Source organism: Erpetoichthys calabaricus, chromosome 15 (genome assembly GCF_900747795.2).
Source record: "Erpetoichthys calabaricus chromosome 15, fErpCal1.3, whole genome shotgun sequence".
NCBI classification, from domain to species: Eukaryota; Metazoa; Chordata; class Cladistia; order Polypteriformes; family Polypteridae; genus Erpetoichthys; species Erpetoichthys calabaricus.
The window spans coordinates 1193534-1212500 of record NC_041408.2 but is presented as its reverse complement, the minus strand read 5'-3'; the positions used below and the strand labels follow the sequence as shown (position 1 = coordinate 1212500).

Below are 18967 nucleotides of genomic sequence, written 5' to 3'. Positions count from 1 at the left end.
CACAACTGCCTCAGATTACCTCATTGAAGTCTACGACTGAAAATCACTGGAAATGTGACAAGGCCTTAATCTTTGTCCCTCAAGATGTGTCATTTCTTGAATGTTTGTCCTTTGAGATGTGACATTTCTTGAATCTTTGTCCTCACGATGTGACATGCCCTTAATCTTTGTCCTTTGAGATGTAACATTTCTTGAATCTTTGTCCTTTGAGGTGTGACATTTCTTGAACCTTTGTCCTTTGAGGTGTGACATTTCTTGAATCTTTGTCCTTCGAGATGTGACATGGTCTTAATCTTTGTCCTCGAGATGTGACATTTCTTGAATCTTTGTCCTCACAATGTGACATGGTCTTAATCTTTGTCCTTTGAGGTGTGACATTTCTTTAATCTTTGTCCTCGCGATGTGACATGGCCTTAATCGTTGTCCTTTGAGATGTGACATTTCTTGAATCTTTGTCCTAGAGATGTGACATTTCTTGAATCTTTGTCCTTTGATGTGTGACATTTCTTGAATCTTTGTCCTCGCAATGTGACATGGTCTTAATCTTTGTCCTTGGAGATGTGACATTTCTTTAATCTTTGTCCTAGAGATGTGACATTTCTTGAATCTTTCTCCTTCGAGATGTGACATGGTGTTAATCTTTATCCTCGAGATGTGACATTTCTTGAATCTTTGTCCTTTGAGATGTGACATGGCCTTCCCATTCACAAGACGTAGGAGTGGAGATGTGCTCAACGCCTTCCAGGGATTTCCTGGCGAGGTTCCTTGTCAGGTGCTCAGCTGCTTTGGTTTTCTCGATGTGATGGACTCTTGTAGGCCTTGACCAAGGCATTGAGAGGAGGCTGGCACGCCAAGCACTGCACAATGTGTACGTATTTCAGGCTGTGCTTGGCACTCACTGTATTTATTTTACATTTTATTAATCTTATGTTGTAGTGCAAACAATTTGGCTGAAACGGTAAAATGAAAAAAAAAGGTCCAATTATCACGGAGTTTAATTAAAGCCAGGAAATGTCCTCTGATTAAAATATCGATTTTAAAGGCAAATGAAAGTAAACTGAGTGTAAGGGTTGTCTGTAGAGCTAAAGAGGCACCTGGAGAGAACACAAAGGGCAATAAAAGGGAATCCAATTGAGATAAGTGGCAATCTAAGAAATGAAAGAAACGGATTACGAGATGAGCCAGCGGCAGCGTCACCTCACAGGCCTTGACCTCCTCTCCTTGCTGGTTTTGAACCTGCCCTTACGATTTAAAGAGCAGTTGGGAAGCTGAAGGACGTGCCCAGTGCCTGCTTGCAGACGTGTCTGATCAGAGGTTGCTGTCTGTGTGGATGCTGGGCTAGCGCAGTGGCTACCAGAGGTCGGGGCTCAGGACCAATGATGGCGCGTAGTCAGTGTGGAGTTTGCATGGTCTCTACATGGCAGAGAGGGCTTTCCTGCCACATTCCCAAATGTCTCTGTGCCCAGCGGTGGACTGATGCCCACTGCAGACTTGCTTTCTGCCTTGTGTCAAGTGCCGCTGGCACAGGCGGCGGCCTCCCATCTCCATGAACTGGACCACATGCTCTCCAGAATGTACATTTTTTGCTCTTCAGTTTATAATTGGCGGTCACTTTCTGTAATTGGTTTGTTGTGGTGACAATTCAGGATCTGATAAGACACAACGTTTTATATTGAAGCAGAAGAATGCACGGCCATCAAAGGGTTAGGTGACGTTCACTGGCTACAAACGGGGGACCCTTCTGGGCAGCTTGAATTGTCATTTCTCTCCACTGTTGGTTGACTGAACATTCCAGAATCCCTTCATGAATATGCATGACATGGAAACGAACAGAGGCCTTGATCTTGGGCCTCATTGTCACTGCTATTGTTTCATTTCAATCAGCCCACTCGTGGAAAGGAGGCTTTTCATGGCGTGACCTTCATGCTCAGTCTGTCATGTGATCAAACACTACAGGTTATCTGTAATGGCGCCTGCCAAAAATGACAAAACATTAACACTAATGGAACTGCTGGGCATAAGCAGGACCCCCGCAGTCTCCTGAAGGCCAACTGCGTTCACACGCAGACACGATAGACACGATAACAGAAGTGTGGGTCCTAACAGTTCAGTGTTACCCGCTGTTCACTTTCTGCCCAGGCTGCTTGATCAATTCTCCTGACTCTCCATCCATCCTTACATCCATTCATCCATGAACTCGTCCATCCCCGATCTGATCAACCTTCCATCTGCATGTCCACCCACTCATCCATCCATCTATCCATCTGGCCACTTCACCAAGACTGCTGCTGGTCCATTTACCCATTCATCCCTCTATGCATCTCCACCCATTTATTCGTCCTCCCATTATTTGGCCAGCCATCTCCACTCTTACTCTCCATCCATCCCTCCATCCATCCATCCATCCATCCATCCATCCATCCATCCATCCATCCATCCATCCAGGCATTCTCATCTGCTCCTCCATCCATCTACTTCGCCCTCCATTTATCCACGCACCCATCTATACTTCAATCTCCCATCGGCCACTTTCAATCCATCCCTTTGTCCACTCATCTGTCCTCATCTGTCCATTTAACCATTTATTATCTGCATCTAAGTGTACGAGACATTTGGCCAAGGTTGCAACAGATCAATTTACCCGACTCTCCATCCATAAACAGACCTCCTACTGGTTCCACTCCATTTGAACTCTTGTGGTGCTGAGGTGTCACCTGTTGCATGGTTGCACTTGGGTCCTGATCTGGGATCTTGAGGTGGTTTGTCATGTGGTGGGTGCGGCAATGCGCTGTATCAGCGTGTGCCCCTAACCTCTCTCTCTTTCCATCCATTCATCCATCCATCCATTCATCTATCTACATATTCCTCCATCTGCCTGTCAGTCCACTCATACATCCAGCCATCTACCTTTTGCCCATTTAGGATTTGCATCTAACCGCATGGGCCACTTTACCAATGCTGTCAGAGATCTACTTACTTGACTTTCCATCCATCCATCCATCCATCCATCCATCCATCCATCCATCCATCCATCCATCCATATCTACTCATTCATCCATCTCCCTGTCCTTCCACATCCAGCTATCTATCTGTCTATCCATCTCCTCTCTGCCTGTCAATCCATCAATCCATCCCCATCTTTCCTTTTAGTTCTTATGCTGTCTGCTTCTTTTGGAATTCATTATTAGACAGGAGGTCAAAGGTCAGCATGATCTCCTGGGAAATAAGCACAAAGCATTTATTTATTTGTGCCGTGACAGGGCCAGCGTGGCGTACTTCTCCAGCAGCGCATGACAGAAATTAAACATTTGTTACTTTCAAAACCCCTTCAATCACAAGGACGACATTTACAAATTTCTTAATTCCACCACTTAAACCTTTTATCTTCCTAAGAAACTTGATGTTTACTGTGAACACGAGATACATCTGGAATGCGTTTTTAATATTTCTAGCTTTGTCGATGTTGGAATAAAGCTAAATTGGAATCTTGTATCCGTAGACTCATAAGAATTCAAAAGACCACAGTAGTCGCTCTGGACACGACCCCTCATCCGGCTCGGCTTCCTTCGCTTCCAGTCCGAGTATCAAACCATTGCTGTTAACGATGCTGTCAGGATGAGGAGTTGTATGGGTTTGAATCGTATTCATTGTAATTTGGAATTCTTTTTGTGATTTTGTGTTTATTTGGACTCGGTGTTTATTTTTTAATTTTTTATTTTAATTGTATATCTGTAGTGAATCTTGTTTTTGTTTAAGCGCGCTGCCAATTTACGCTTTGTTCGCGCTGCAAGCAACTCGCGATGCCACTTCAAGAAGGCCGAAAGTCCGTCTGTTAAGTTGTAAGTAGCCCCGGACAGAGTGCGGCCCTTGAACCCCACCTCAGTCCTGTCTTTGTGTTTTCTGTTGGTTGTATTTGTTGTTCGGTGAGGTACAGCGACCCTGTTAAGTGTTCTTGTATTTCTTGTTTGTTGTGGGTGGAGCCCCAGGAGGCGGGGCCACCCTGACATCATCGCTGCTGGATTCTCCCTTTGGTTGCGCAGGGCTGTGAGCAGCGGAGATCCGGCAGCCGTTCACTAAGTTTGGTTGGAGTTTTTGTTTTCTCTCGTTATAAGTATTGTCTATCTCTTAGATAATTTGTGTTTTCTGACTATTTTTGCTCCATTTATTGGATTATGTATTGGCACTCCTTGGCTGTGGATTTCCTTTCAGGCAACTTTTGTTTGGTTCTTTTGAGCATTTCTCATGTTTTTCTATTGTTTAAAAAATCCTTCATTTAAAAAGATTCATTGTTGCGCTTCAGTCTGCTGGCCAGGGGTTTGCGGTAATCCCTTCTTTTCTGGGGTATTTTTGATATTTTGTTAAATTTCCTTGCACCTAATGATAAAGGGATACTTTCCAACCCCACATGGCCATGAATTAGATTAAATGGACTTGTTAAAGTTATATTACATTATGTTATGATTTTAGTCTAATGAATGATGACCATCAGTCTGATTCATGTGCATGTCTGTCCCAAAGACCATCCTGTGTGAGGTCTGGCAGAAGGTCTGAGAAGTCCTGAAAGGCTGGGGTCTCTTAGACCCTGTTAAGGTAGACGGTGTGATCCCCAGGCTGGGCTCACCTGCTTGTCCTTGCTCACTTTGTCCACCTTCCAACATCGTCGTGGACTATTGGCAGCTTCTTGCCAGAGTGCCAGTCTCTCTCTGTCTCTCTCTCTTCTTTTTTACATCACGCCTGATGAGGGGGTCTACAGCCCCTCCCAGGGTCCCCCGCCAGCTACTCTCTGACATCCACTGTTGGGCTGCTCATTCTGCAGTCCGGAATTCCACCCAAAAATCCATAATGAACTGCATTTGGATCAATGGATGGCTAAATCTGAGCGCAGGCCTGAGGCAGGAATGAAACCGAGAGACGTACGTTACAGCTCAGTGAGAACAGTTCATTAATCTTAATCGGCAGAAATATCAACTTCGTTATTAAATCTTAGCCAATTAATACCTCCAAGCAAATATTCTAGATATACAATGCAATTCAGGACAGGGTAGGGGGCTCATAAAAATACAATCTGGAAATGATGAAGTCTTTCAAATAAGGAGACAGAGTTGTCTCATATGAATATTGATTCCATGAGCTGTTTGACTTTTATACATTTAAATAAATAAATAAAAATGTAAATATTTAAAATATTAGTAACCTTTACCATTTGTGGGTAAAATTAGCAAAATTGTGAGGTTAAGTCAATAATTTAGCGCACTTTGTGTCAAAAATTAATTACAACTGCAGGAGAGAACTTGCCGCTCTTCATCTTCTCAGTGCCTGTGGTCCACAGCTTTGTTTTTTGTTTGGACCCTCAGCCTCACACGCACCCACTGCTTCTTACACACTTGGTCTGCTGGAAGTCGATGACCACTTAAGGCGACGACTTGCTCAATGTAGTGGTCGTAGGCGGGCATCCTGCACCTTCTTCATGCTTAACACTTGGACGAGTCCATTCATTGACACTCCTCCATGGGAAAACTCTTTTGTGGCCCCTGGTACACCTTCAACCCATAAAATGGGGATCAAAGCCTTTGGTGCACACGGGGAATGGAGCGGCCATGTTTACTCACAGAAAACAGACCGACGGGTGAAGGTTGAAAGTGTGCCACTGTGACCACAGATACACCTTGTCTCTACGTGTACAGTGCAGCCAACCCAAACAAGTGGCCATAAGCTTACATCAAATGATGTCACAGTCTCAAGCCTGCTTAATCCAACTAAGGGATACTGGTGCCAGCCAGTCCATCACTGGGCCTTCTTGCCCAGATACACACATCCATAATTTACGTAGATTTGCCAACTCATAAATGCATAGCCTAAAAATGTAGCTTGAAATCCTTTTTGATTCAGCAGATATGAAGGTGCTCTGTCATGGCAGGTGACATCGAGAGGCTTCTTAAAGCCTACAGAGATGATCTGCGGTCACTTGTTTGGTTTTATGCATTGAATGGCAATGAAGACCCGGAAATAAACTGAAAAGTGCAGCATCGTACCTGCTCTCCTCACCGCATGCCGTCTCGATGATGGTGACTGCACCCTCTCGTGTCCCAGGGTGGTGGTGCTTAGTTCATGGCCGTCTGACGCACATACATGACATTTCAGGTTCTGACCATACGTATTTTTCTCCACGTTCCTCACTTATCTTCAAACCTTCTCTGTGATGGGCTGGTGTGCTGCCCCGAGGTAGTGTTTGGAGGGGTTTCTTAGCACTGTGCCCAAGTGTTAAAGTAAATGAGTAATTCTGTCCTAATGTTTTTCTCTTTTAACAGCAAATGATAGCAGCAATAAAAGCTGGCGTGAACCCCTCGGAAAACTCGTCGAACCAGACGAGTCTGTGGGACCTCAGCAGCTCCTTCTTCTTTGCTGGCACTGTTATAACAACCATAGGTAAGACGTCGCCTCCATCGCAGTTGTGCCTGCCTGCCCCAAGTTGCTTCATTTACGCCATTGGAATAACTGAGCCAGTGGGTGGCAAATTGTGGTTTTTGTCAGTTTACCGTGACAGCTGGGGGTCCGATGAGTCTGCAGAAAGCCTGGTGTGTCTCATTACTCCGTCTCTGACCTCAAGCCCACTGTGGCTGCAGAGTTTTGTCTCAGCAAACATTTGATTTTTAATTAGATTTAATTAAGCAAGTGGGCGGCACGGTGGCACAGTGGGTAGCGCTGCTGCCTCGCAGTTAGGAGGCCTGGGTTTGCTTCTCGGGTCCTCCCTGCGTGGAGTTTGCATGTTCTCCTCGTGTCTGCGTGTCTCCAAAGACATGCAGGTCAGGTGCATTGGCGATCCTAAATTGTGCTTGGTGTGTGGGTGTGTGTGCCCTGCAGTGGGCTGGCGCCATGCCCGGGGTTTGTTTCCTGCCTTGCGCCCTGTGTTGGCTCCAGCAGACCCCCGTGACCCTGTAGTTAGGATATAGCGGGCTGGATAATGGATGGATGTGTTTTTTTTTGTTGTTACACCAGAAATCACAAATTATATTCGCTTTATTTTACTTCCATGAATGTGAAGGTTTGGTGATGGAATCAAAAACTCCCAGTCAAGATAATTTCAGATTCTGATTCTGCAATGTATCGAGAAAAGCTGATTTGAGCATGACGTCTCTACGTGTATCTGTCTTTATGTTTGTGTGCCGCGCGTCTGTAGAAAATAGAAATTGATTTTCATGTCTTAAAATGACGTGTTTCTTAGCATTGTGGAGGGGGTCCCAGAGGGCTACATCCTTGTTGCGTTTCAGAAGAGTTTTTTCCCCTGGTTGTCCCTGTTATGCCTTCTGTGTTCATCCTTCACATTAAAATTGTTGTTCATTTAATTTCTTTGCGTCAAAGCATCTCCTTTTATGCATTATTTATGAATTTTTGGACTTCTTTAAAGAATGAATCCCAATTTAAGGCACAAAAGGACTTAACTGAAATAGCTGATGTGCATGCAGCAGTGAGACCGGGGTGAGTTTAATCCAAATTAACAAAAGAGATAAAAGGGGAGGACAGCGAGGTGGCGCGGGTTTAGAGGACCAACCATAGCTGTAGTAGGTAAAAGAAAAAGGTGGAGGAAGGTACTGCGAATTTAGAGGAACGATCATGGAATGAAACGATCCCAGACTCCGCAGAAAGGCCTCCGAGTGTGTGAATACCCAAAGCAGTCAAGAATGGACATGAAATGGGACGCACGCCTGCTATAATTTCAGGTATTTGTTGTTGTTTGTGTGTCGTTTCATCGTCATTTGGTTTAATGGCTTTGCTAGTTCAGACATATAACGTTCACCTCAATTCATTTGTTTGCTCTCCGAGTTTACGGAAAGTCTAAAAACATCCACCAGCACCTCTTGTCATTTCGTTTCAGTGTTGCTTCTGACCCCTGACTCTGATTCTTGATTGGTGATTTGATTTAGTATTTCTGAAAGAAAGGATGGACTTTTCGTATTATGAACTTTGTGTTTTCCTGTGTTTCTCTTCTGGTCACCCCCATTTATATTGTGTAGTTTATCCTTCCAATAAACTTTAATCCAATACACCAATACTAAGAGCCTTATTATGAAAGGATCATGTTGGGCTTTGACCTCTTCATCCATGAACTGGATTTGGTGGATGTGAACACGTCACGCTTTTACTGATGTTCTCATCTCGAGCAAACGATTCCAGAAATAATCAGTCGACGCGGTGTCTTATTAAGTGGTCTTCACAGAGCACACCATCACTTAGGGACAGTTTGGAAAAGCCAGCGCTGTCCTTCATTTATTATTTATAAAGAGCTCTGACATTGATAAAGGATAAGCTCTTTAATACATCGCCACTTCATTAAATTCAGGCTGCATCAGAACAAGCCAGGATGAGGACCCGCCTGTCAAACACGCCATCCTAAAGAACCAAAATGATACTTCAAACCCCACAAGGCTTTCAGCGAGGATATCCTCAGCCTCATCTTTAGAAAATGAAGGCCCTGGCGCACAGTAACGGCATGAAGGTGCGTTTTGGTGTGTCTGCATGTGGAGATACGCTGCATATCACATTTAAAAAAACATTGAGAAGTGGAGGAGCGTCATGGAACAGAAATGACTTTACAGATGTGCTGAGGTCCAGCTGTGCCACGCAGCCGCAGAGAGGGAAGCACTCAAGTGTGGACTCAGCGTTAGGGCATCAGCGTTACTTATTTGAAATATGGGAGATGAATTTTCACAAAACAAAACTTAGTGGTCAACTCCCATAGTCACGTGAGATTAATTTTAGGGCAAAATCAAATCTGTCATGGCGAGTCACAGACCACAGATGAGTTGTAATTACAATCTTTACCAAATAGAGTGAAAGCTATCTGTCTGTCTGTCTGTCTGTCTGTCTATCTTGTCCTGCCGACTACGCTATCTATCTATCTATCTATCTATCTATCTATCTATCTATCTATCTATCTATCTATCTATCTATCTATCTATCTGTCTGTCTGTCTGTCTGTCTGTCTGTCTGTCTGTCTGTCTGTCTGTCTGTCTAGTCCTGCCGACTACGCTATCTATCTATCTATCTATCTATCTATCTATCTATCTATCTATCTATCTATCTATCTATCTATCTATCTATCTATCTATCTATCTATCTATCTATCTATCTATCTATCTATCTATCTATCTATCTATCTATCTATCTGTTTTATCTGGGTAGAGTAATATATATTGCTCTACTTTCCCCTATTGTATTATTAATATGTAGCCTTAGAATGCCTAATCTCACAGACTTACCACTATTTATAAGGTATTATTGTATATAACTTATTCCCCACCTTCCTTCTATATCTATAACCTCAGGCAATTAGATGTAGTAAAGAGACAAGCAGAAGTTAAGTTACACATAAAATAATGTATTACTGATAATATTCGTAAATAATAACAAAATGCAAAGTACATTTGAATATTGGCAACCATACAACCTGATTAAATGGTGATATGTAGTTCAGGCGGCACACAGTCTTGTAGTTACTTAAATGTCTCTAGTTAAGGCATCATTGGTGCTCAGCTTTCAGCCACATGTCTGTTCAAAATGGCTGCTGAGCTGTGCTCTTCATTGTGTTGTCTTCATCATCACAGATTAGCAAGAGAGATGCTTCTTTCAAATGTTGGTTAGTAAGAGAGAGAGTGTGAGGTTAAACAAGTAAATATATAGATTTTCTGTCCAACCCCTACAGCCAATAGGGCGTCGTAGTACTTAAAGGCTTCTGAACCAAGCCAATTCCAAACAGCCATACTTCAGACCAATGGGGGAATAAAACATCTTAACACCTGCCCCCAAACCATATGTTAAAGTGCACCTTAGCCCATTTGCAAAGGTAGAATGAGTAGAGCAAAGAAACACTCGGCAAACTGGTTTAAGACACATCCCCCAAACCCTGTTGTAAAATTCAAACAGACCCATTCCTAATCGGTAAACACTAAATTACATTGCTATGCCTAAATTACAAATAAAGACATACAAAATATTCATCAAGTTATATGTAAAATCTCACATCACAACACTGTCTGTCTAATCCTGCCAACTACGCTATCTATCTATCTATCTATCTATCTATCTATCTATCTATCTATCTATCTATCTATCTATCTATCTATCTATCTATCTATCTATCTATCTATCTGTCTGTCTGTCTGTCTGTCTGTCTGTCTGTCTGTCTGTCTGTCTGTCTGTCTGTCTGTCTGTCTGTCTGTCTGTCTGTCTGTCTTTTTAAATGCTGGGAGTCCTACATCATCCTCTGTGTATCTTATCTGCCACCCTGTTAGCCAGGCGGTCCATTTCTGCAGGTGCTTTAGAGATCCCCACCCGGCCACCAAACTTTCGGGTGAATTTACACCCATACAGGTGGGTCAAAAGCATCATCAGGGCTGAGGCAAATGAGACCTTCAGACTCCCATACTAAGGTGGAGAGCAGGGCTGAAGTCTCACACGACTGACACAAATCAGAAGTGTGAAGCTGAGTGTCACCCGTTGTGGCTGGGCAATGGGGAAGGCGAGGCAGCCCGAGCGTGACAAATTGGTGCTAATGGCACGACTGTGAACCAGCCAAGTGTCAAACAAAGGGGTTAGCAAAGGTTAATGAGACAGCAAAGGAATAAGAAAGGATAAGAAGAAAAGTTGAAGTCAGCTCTTTGAATGTGCTGGCTAAGCGGCCGAGTGTGAAAGGTGGACTAATTGACCTGCGAGGAGCCCTGCAGCTTACGGATTCATTGCACGAGTCATTGAACAATTCAGCACTGGGGATTTTACGAACCACACTGAGAACGTATCTTAATTATTTCAGGGACCCAGACCGACATTTAAACTGTCATTTGTTCATGGAGAGGTTTTAAACATCACCTTGTAATTGTAGGAAGCTCTAAATCACTGAAACCTGTAAAGGAATCCACCCCTGTGGTTAGTAACAGGAGCCAAACTGGACGAGGAGACCCCGATGTTACCACAGTTCATGTACTGTAATGTAACTCGACAGAATCAAACATCCACTCAGTCCGCATCAGCCGCCACCAGACTGGGTTCAAACGCCACGCCGGCCTCTGTCTGTGAGCGCTCGTCTGGTCCCGTGTGTCTCTGGTGTTTTCCTCTCCCATCCCAAAGGCCTGTCAATGAAGCTACTGGTTTGTGGCTAAACTGGCCCAGTGCAAGTGTGGCCTCTGCACCAACAGCCCATCACTTCTTACTCTCAGTAGGGTCAGCATGGCTCCATGCTCAAGACTTGATTACACAGAAGTATGAAATGGGTGGATGGATACACCCTGCTTTAAGGCCAAAAGCATCCCTAAGATGGTCACACACTCACATGGGGGGCCGATATGAAGTCGCCAACTAACAACGCACACATCTTTGGGGGTGTGAAAAAAAACCAAAAAAAACAGTAATCAAAGGAAATCCCCACAGAATCTGACCTCAGGACATTGGACCTTTGTGCCACCCTAAATGACAATCTCGAGATTCAAATTAGTGACTTCCTGCTGCCTGACGATGTTAATGAGCAGAACATCCTACTTTGAGTGGGCCGCTTTGGACGGAGGTGTACAGTGATGGGAAAAGTATGAAACGCTTCGTAATGACTTGGCTTTCTGCATGAGTCGGCCATAGCATGTGCTCTGATCTTCAGCCAAGTCTCAAATTTGGATAAACACAACATGCTTAAGCTAATAATGTGCACACAATTATAATCGTCCGTGTCTTTATTGAACCCATCGTTCAAACATTCACAGAGCGAGTAGACCCTTGGGTTTCTTAACTGGTCGGTGATAATGGCAAACAAGCTCCTTCAGTAGCTGCGGAGAAATCGTGTGCCATTCTTTGTTACACGACTAATTCAGCTCAGCCACGCTGTTAAGATGTCTGCAGTGTACGGCTCTCTTGAGGGCACCACAGGGCATCTCCTTTGGGTTACGCTCGAGGCTGTGACTCCAAAAGGCCATTCATTAGTAGATTTACGATGATAGATCGTTAGGGTCGTCAACCTGCTGGATCACCAAACTTCTAGCGAGCTTGTAGGACTATCCTGTAGGATACCTTGGTAAACTTGGGAGTCCATGTTCTCCTTGACAGTGACAAGCTGGCATCAATGTGGCCCCAAATCAGGATGCTGTGCCCATTTCATGACACATGTACACATACTACTGCAGTTTCATCAGGCCACGAAACATTTCCCAGTCGAGTTCTGGAGTGTCAGAATGGACTTTAGCAAATATCAGATCTGCAGCATTCCTTCTTGGACACCAGGCCTGTTTGATGTTTTGTGGGTGGTAGACTCATGGACAGAGATGTTCACGTCCTCCTGTGATTCCTTCAAGCCTTTAGCTATTACTCAGACTCCACATTCTGCATTTTGTCCATGGAGTCATCTTGGCTGGACGCCCACTTGGAGGGTCCTAAATCATCTTCATTTATAAACAGTGTAGGATATGGCTGGCCATTCATCCCGGCCAATACCCCCAGGCCGCCAGATGGAGCCCTCCCTGTAGCGTGGAGGTGCCCAGAATGCCAGCAGGGAATTATGGACATTGGAGTTTTCCAGACGGACGAGCTGAGTCAGGAGGAAGGGTGGCAACGCGTCTGGGAGTGGAGGATTGTTATTTTTTATTGATTTGTAGTGATTTGTAGTGATTTATGAGTATAGTGGAGTGGAGGTGCTTTGTGCACTGTATTGTCTGAATTATATATATAGATATTTGGACTTTTATCTGGTGTCTGGCGTCTGATCAGAGGGTCCAAGGGAGCGATAGCGCCCCCTATCTGTCACAACAGCTTGTCTGGCCGTGGACTGATGAGCATCGAAACTCTTGAAAATGACTAAGCAACCCTTTCCAGCTTCATGCACATCATCAGTTCTTGTGGCAGATCTTCTTAGCAAGGTGTGGTTTACAGCAGCAGATGCTTCTTGTGAATGGCAGACTCTAAATGCTTGAATCTTTTTTGATTGTTCAAAGTGTCTGTAAACCACACCTCCGATCTCATTTCATTGGTTGGACTCCAGGTGTGCTAACTCCTGACTCCAGTTAGCTTTTGTTGAAGTCATCAGCGTGGACCTTCACAAACTCTTTCTAGCTTGAATGATGTACAGTACTCGGTGTGCACAAGAGCGATACAATGGACTTTAATTTGTATGCCAATAGTTTAACTGGGCTGTGTTTGTTCATTATGCTAACTTAGATGAAGATCAGATCAGATTTTAAGACAACTTTCTCCACAAATGCGGTTATTTCCATGGGGTTCACATAATTTTTTCTTGCTACTGTGGAAATGTTTTGCTCCACTGAGGAATCAGCCTTGGTTCACATCCCAGTCTGGCCACTCTGTGTGTAGAAATGCAAGGCCTAGCTGTGTCCATGTAGTGTCATCTAATTAGGAAGTGTAAGTGCGGTTGATTGGTTGAAAGTCTGCCCTGCGTCACATTAGGGCCTCCATTAGGGGTGGATTTCCTGCCTTGAACCCGATGTTGCTGGCCCTGGTTCAGAAAAATACTTTAAAATGACATTCTCAGCCCTTAGGGTTGCAGGGGGCACATGCCAATCCTGGTAGCATTGGGAGTAAGACAGGAACCAACCCTGCACGGGGTGCCTACTATAACATAATATTCTAAAGCCCATCTCATCCCATTCAAGGTCCTGGGGGGACAGAAGACTACACAGGGAGCAAGACAGGAACCAAACCTGGATGAGGAAACGTGATGCGTGATGTGATTAGTGCCATCGTTATTCACAATACCACAGAAATATTCCTACAGAGCCACAGTAGTTTGTGTCCATAGGGCCTTATAGGGGGCCCACCGTGTTGTGTCATGGCCACCCTGGAATCCATTTAAGTGCTCTAAGGTGCTAATAAACTCCACCACCGCCTGGGCATTGCCAGCCCCTTTAATGCTTGCATGGCTTCTTCACACTGACTGAACGCCAGTTGTTGGGTGGACTTGTAAAACTAGATTTGGCACCATGTGTGGGGTTCATTCATCCAGATTTTTATTCTTTTAAATGTCGTATTCTGCCTGTTACTCTGACAGACTCCATGATGGATTTCAAACAATTCCAAGTGCTTGTTAGAAGAACACAACATGACGTGAAAATGGTTGGGGTTCCAAGATGGATTGTCCCATTTATGGCTGCTACAGAAATCTAAATAAGTAAGGCAGAAAAGAGCTCTGTCACTTGCTGATCTTGGCTGATGCCATTTTGGTATATCTTCTGGGCTTAATGAACATCCTGGAGACCCAAAGGGAGGTCAGGGGTGGGTGTATGGGAAGTCTTAAGGGTCCTATTGAGGAAGACAACAAACAGGGAGATTGTGGTTTACCCAGAAAGTCAGGGCCTGGCAGAATGTCCACTCATATGACAAGTCCTGCTATAGAGCATAGAGTGGAGATGCTGGGGTGGTCTTTGGCTCCCATTGTCCTGACCTGGGTTAAGTGGGCAGTATACTGCCTGCCCAGATGTATGGGCTGAGCAGTTTCTGATGAAGTTATCTGCATAGACGGCGTTAAGACTTGAGGTCTTCAGGATCACTGATGTGTAGCATGGAGAGGAGAGAGGAGAGGTCGGGGTGTGCGCCTTCCATAGACACGTCCCAGATTTGTGTGAAGTGATTTGAACATGAACGCTAACACCATCACGGGCACTTTACTCCAACATTTTGTGCTGGAGACCCTTTGAGGTTGTTATTCTCCAGTTCGTTGTGCTTTCCTCTGAAGCTGCAAAGAGGCGCCTGGGCAGTAAAACGGTGTCAAAGCTAATAAATCACAGAGAGAGTTTTATAATGTGAATAATTGTGTGCAGGTGCTTGTTTCACTGGCTGTCAGTTTCTTTCTAGAAATGTAATGGAATTTGACCAAAAACTCCTGACCAGCGTCCTGCCAGCTCCCGACTGGGCACACAGCGCCCGGGCACTTCTGTGTTTGTGTGTGTGTGTGTGTGTGGGAGCCTGAAGAATGAGGCCAAGTTAAAGAAAGGGGACTTCCAGAAGTTGAAAGAACGAGAGTGTGGGGATCTCCAGAGAGAGGCGACAGTATATAGTGCCTTACCTAATGAAGGCCATGCCAAGGTACCTCATAGAGTACAGTTGAGCTGAGGGGGGTGAAGCGACGGTCACACTGAGGCTTTTTATTTGAGGTTCCCACAGGGTACGTGAAGAACGTGCAGCTGCTCACCAAGGGTCACACAGCGCTTTGGTGTGGTAACTTCCATGTGCTGTGGCCCGTTGCAGGTCTGGAGCTGTAATTGAATGTCTTTCTACAATTCTGCAGGTCCTGTAAGTGAACAGAGTGCAGTAAATCTGTTTTTATATACCGCGGCACCTCTCAGTACTGGGCACCATACCAGGGCAGTAGACTGTGTTTGTACAAACGTCCGCTCCGGCAGGTAATGGGATGTCACCTGACTGGCAGATAAAGCAAAAACTGGGAGATGTGAATAAAATACAAACGAAAAAAATATAAAGCGACTCGAAAGCGCAGCCCAATGTGAGACACCATCACGGTGGTCCAGAAAACAAAGGGGTCAAAGCCAAAAGAGAACAGAGCACCGGTATAAAGTTTGAGTATTTCAGAGGTTAGGTATGCGCAGATCATGTTAGGATTTGCACCCGTAATCCACCCTTTTATCACGTGGATCTCGACCTCAGAGGCCTCACCCATAGCAGCACAAGCAGCGGTCATAACGATAGAAAAACCCAAAATGAAACCAAATTATGGCAGGTGAAGTGACCCCCAGGGACTGAACGCCCACCCTTGTACAGTGAACTGTATGCTGAGGTTCATTGGGGGTACAAAGCTTGCTGTCAATGTGACTTTCAAAATGGAGGGCATGAAGGCGGAATAGCATGCCATGGAATTACAAACCGGCACTCGTCGTAAGGCACTTAGCTTATTGTCTCTCTGTCTGTTTGTTTTTTCGCAAGGTTTTGGAAATATCTCACCGCACACGGAAGGAGGGAAAATATTCTGCATCATCTACGCCCTGCTAGGAATCCCGCTGTTTGGATTTCTTTTGGCTGGAGTTGGTGATCAGCTTGGGACAATCTTTGGAAAAGCAATAGCCAAAGTCGAAGACATGTTTGTCGTAAGTAGCGTCGGCCTGTCGGTTGTTTGTTCTGCATTGGCCTGCGATGATTTAGAAAGGACGGGACATCACTGTCATCATCAGCTCTACGCACCGTCAAGACGTGTCAAATATAAAATCACTGAGTTTAAAATAATCGCGATATTTGAAGAGGGTCAAAGACGTCATCTGGAAAATACTTTAACTCTTTGGTTTTGTTGGAAATCCTGGAGGAACGTAAACAAGGCGCAGTCCTGGCCATGAGCCTAAAGGCCGCATTTATCACCAAGCACTGAGCACCCCGTCCGCCTTAATAACAGGATAAGTGTCTGGGTGTCCTTCTGGTTGCTATGCCTCTGTCATTCCAGCAGGTGGCGCATCACAGACATTTCTAGTGATGCCTTTTATTACTACAGGACACGTGTTTGTGATGCGCCACCTGCTGCAATGAGAAATGCAATGCATTTTATTAATAACAGGCATTACAAAAGATAGTGCAGATCTCAGCCCGTCTTAGACGTGTAGCACAGCTAGTTAAAGGATCGATAAGTTGGCAGGGACTGTATGATTGTTTTCCAGGTATGATGAGCTCAGTCGCAGTCTCTGCCAGTCTGTTTCCTTTTTCCATTCTGTTGTGGTACGGCAAACACAAGACATCCCAGCGACGAGCGTCTCTTCTGTTTGCCCCGTCTTCTTTCCTTGCGGCCACATTGTATGCATTGCCTTTCTGGCTGACCATTCCTTTGTTGTGCCCACCTCTATGACGTTTGGCTTTCTGCAGAGTGCCACGCTATGTCTGAGAGGTTGGGGGGAATCACACTACAAGACTGGCAGTCAAGGGTGCCCACTTGTACTGTTCACGTCTCGTGAATGAAGGCGATGGCTGAACAGTCGTGTGCATCTGTCAGGTGTTCACAATTGACGTCTGCCTGAATGCATGCAGGAACCAATGGCTTCCCGATAGATTTCACCTGCCAGCCACCCTGGTCATCATCTAGAGTCTGTGCCTTTAGAGCAATTTAAAGGACACGCCATGATGTCAAGGCCCAGTCATGCCAGCGATTTGATGCAATGTCTCGTCAAGGTGGTATAATGGAAGTCAGGGTGGGCTGGCGGCTCGAGCAGGTTGACTGGATCCTTGTCTGCCTGAAGGACTCCTAGAATGGATGGAGGACAGCGATGGATTGATGGGTGTCCTCACCAAGATGGTTTATGTTCCCTTTACTGTGTAATGGAGGGACAGGAGGACAATGCCTAACAGGGCTGTATGCCCCCCTCCTTAGCTGGGTAACCCATGTGCACACCTGTAGGGTGCCACCTGGAGAGGCTGCTGAGATGGGGATTCCTGTTCAGAGGAGGGTTCCACCTGAGCCAAGTAAAGTCGTGACATTAGAAGTACTCTGGGGTCTGACATTAAAGGGGCCGCCTCACTCAGGGAGTCAGATCTGGGAGAGGAAAAGGAAGAAGGAGGAGGAGAAAGAAAGAAGGAGAAGAGGAAAAAGAAAGAAAAAAAGAAAGAAAGAAAGAAAGAAAGAAAGAAAGAAAGAAAGAAAGAAAGAAAGAAAGAAAGAGGATTGTCTATTATTGAAGATGAAGATCCAATGTAGAATGAACCCAGAACATGTGTGTGGGTTTGGGCCGCTGAGACGCCCCCTGCAGGTCACAGCAGTCAGTAGGCCACAAGAGCTGACACGGCTTTTGTATTAACAGCATGTCAGTCCCCGTCTCGCGAGGCCAGAAACCCAAAAATTGTGACACAAAATTGTGACAAGCCGAAACCCAAAGCACCGGAGCCTACACTTTACTTTTCTGTGCGTTTTTCCTCCTCTTTGAGCCACACTGGATGCCAGCATCGTACTCTCACGTTGTTTAATGGCTAACAATGAAACGCAGCCCCTCTAAATCCGGTGATCCTGGCTGAGTGGAGGCTCCGGGGGTGTCACGGCGGTAGCCGCTAGCGATTTCCTTAACACAAGCAGGTCGTGTCTTGTGCTCCGCCAAGATCATCTGTCCTTAGTGAAACATCGATCTGCACACCAGAAATAGCCAACTAATGCACTGGCAACGCTTTACTGCACGCAGGCAGCAGGCAAGAGCGCCTCGTCTGTACTTTAGCTGCATCAGACCTGGGAATTAGGATTTCCTGCTTTCTGGTACTCATTCATACATATTTACAGTACCTAATAATTATCATTACTGTTATTGTTATCAATATTAATAATAATTCTTAGCGCAGCTTACACAGCCGAACGACTGTTAAAATACATGAAAGAGAATATCCAGAAGACTTAGCAGACAGATGCGTTTTAAGTCTGCCATTCACTTGACCTCTCAGATCCTCTGAGGAAGAGCAAACCACAAGTGGGGTCTGAGACAAAGGGGCTTCATCACCCGAGTACTAAGAATGGTCAGCAGAGGGTCGACTTGATTGGCATGGGCGAGCAGGCACACCCTCGGTGAGATAAGATGGAGCTTGGTCATTTAAGACGTATTTTATAGTGAATATGAGATTCAGTTCGCTCAGTCCCCAGTCAGCGAAGTTCTGAGGGCTCAGCGGGTTGTGCAGGACAGACTTTGGAGGAGCACACGATGTGACAGTCCAGTAGCCCCACTGTAGTGGCTTATGTTTATCTTCCTTTTCCTTGTCTTTATTTGTTTGCTCTGTAATTATGTGTAATTATTAATTGTAATTATTTCTTCTTCTTCTTACTATTTCTGTTAATTTGTCATTCAGTCAACATGTTTAATGTATCATTACTTTTGTTAGGTTTAAAAACACAGTATTTACGTATCGTTTCTTTAAATACCCTTATATTCCATTGCTTTTTGTGGGTGCTTCCCCAAGAGGAGGGTCCAACCTGTCAATCACTACTGAGGGGCCGTCCCCAGCCCTATAAAGGCTG

General features: G+C 45.0%; 1 protein-coding gene across 1 annotated transcript in view; it reads left to right on the top strand.

The window, feature by feature from the left end:
• Window positions 1-18967, top strand: part of kcnk2a (potassium channel, subfamily K, member 2a) — a 42327-nt gene that overhangs the window by 9379 nt on the left and 13981 nt on the right. Inside the window, exons 3-4 of the mRNA XM_051919555.1 lie at window positions 6309-6426; window positions 15925-16085. Of these exons, the coding sequence (XP_051775515.1) occupies window positions 6309-6426; window positions 15925-16085 (279 nt within the window). The remainder of the gene's footprint in view (window positions 1-6308; window positions 6427-15924; window positions 16086-18967) is intronic.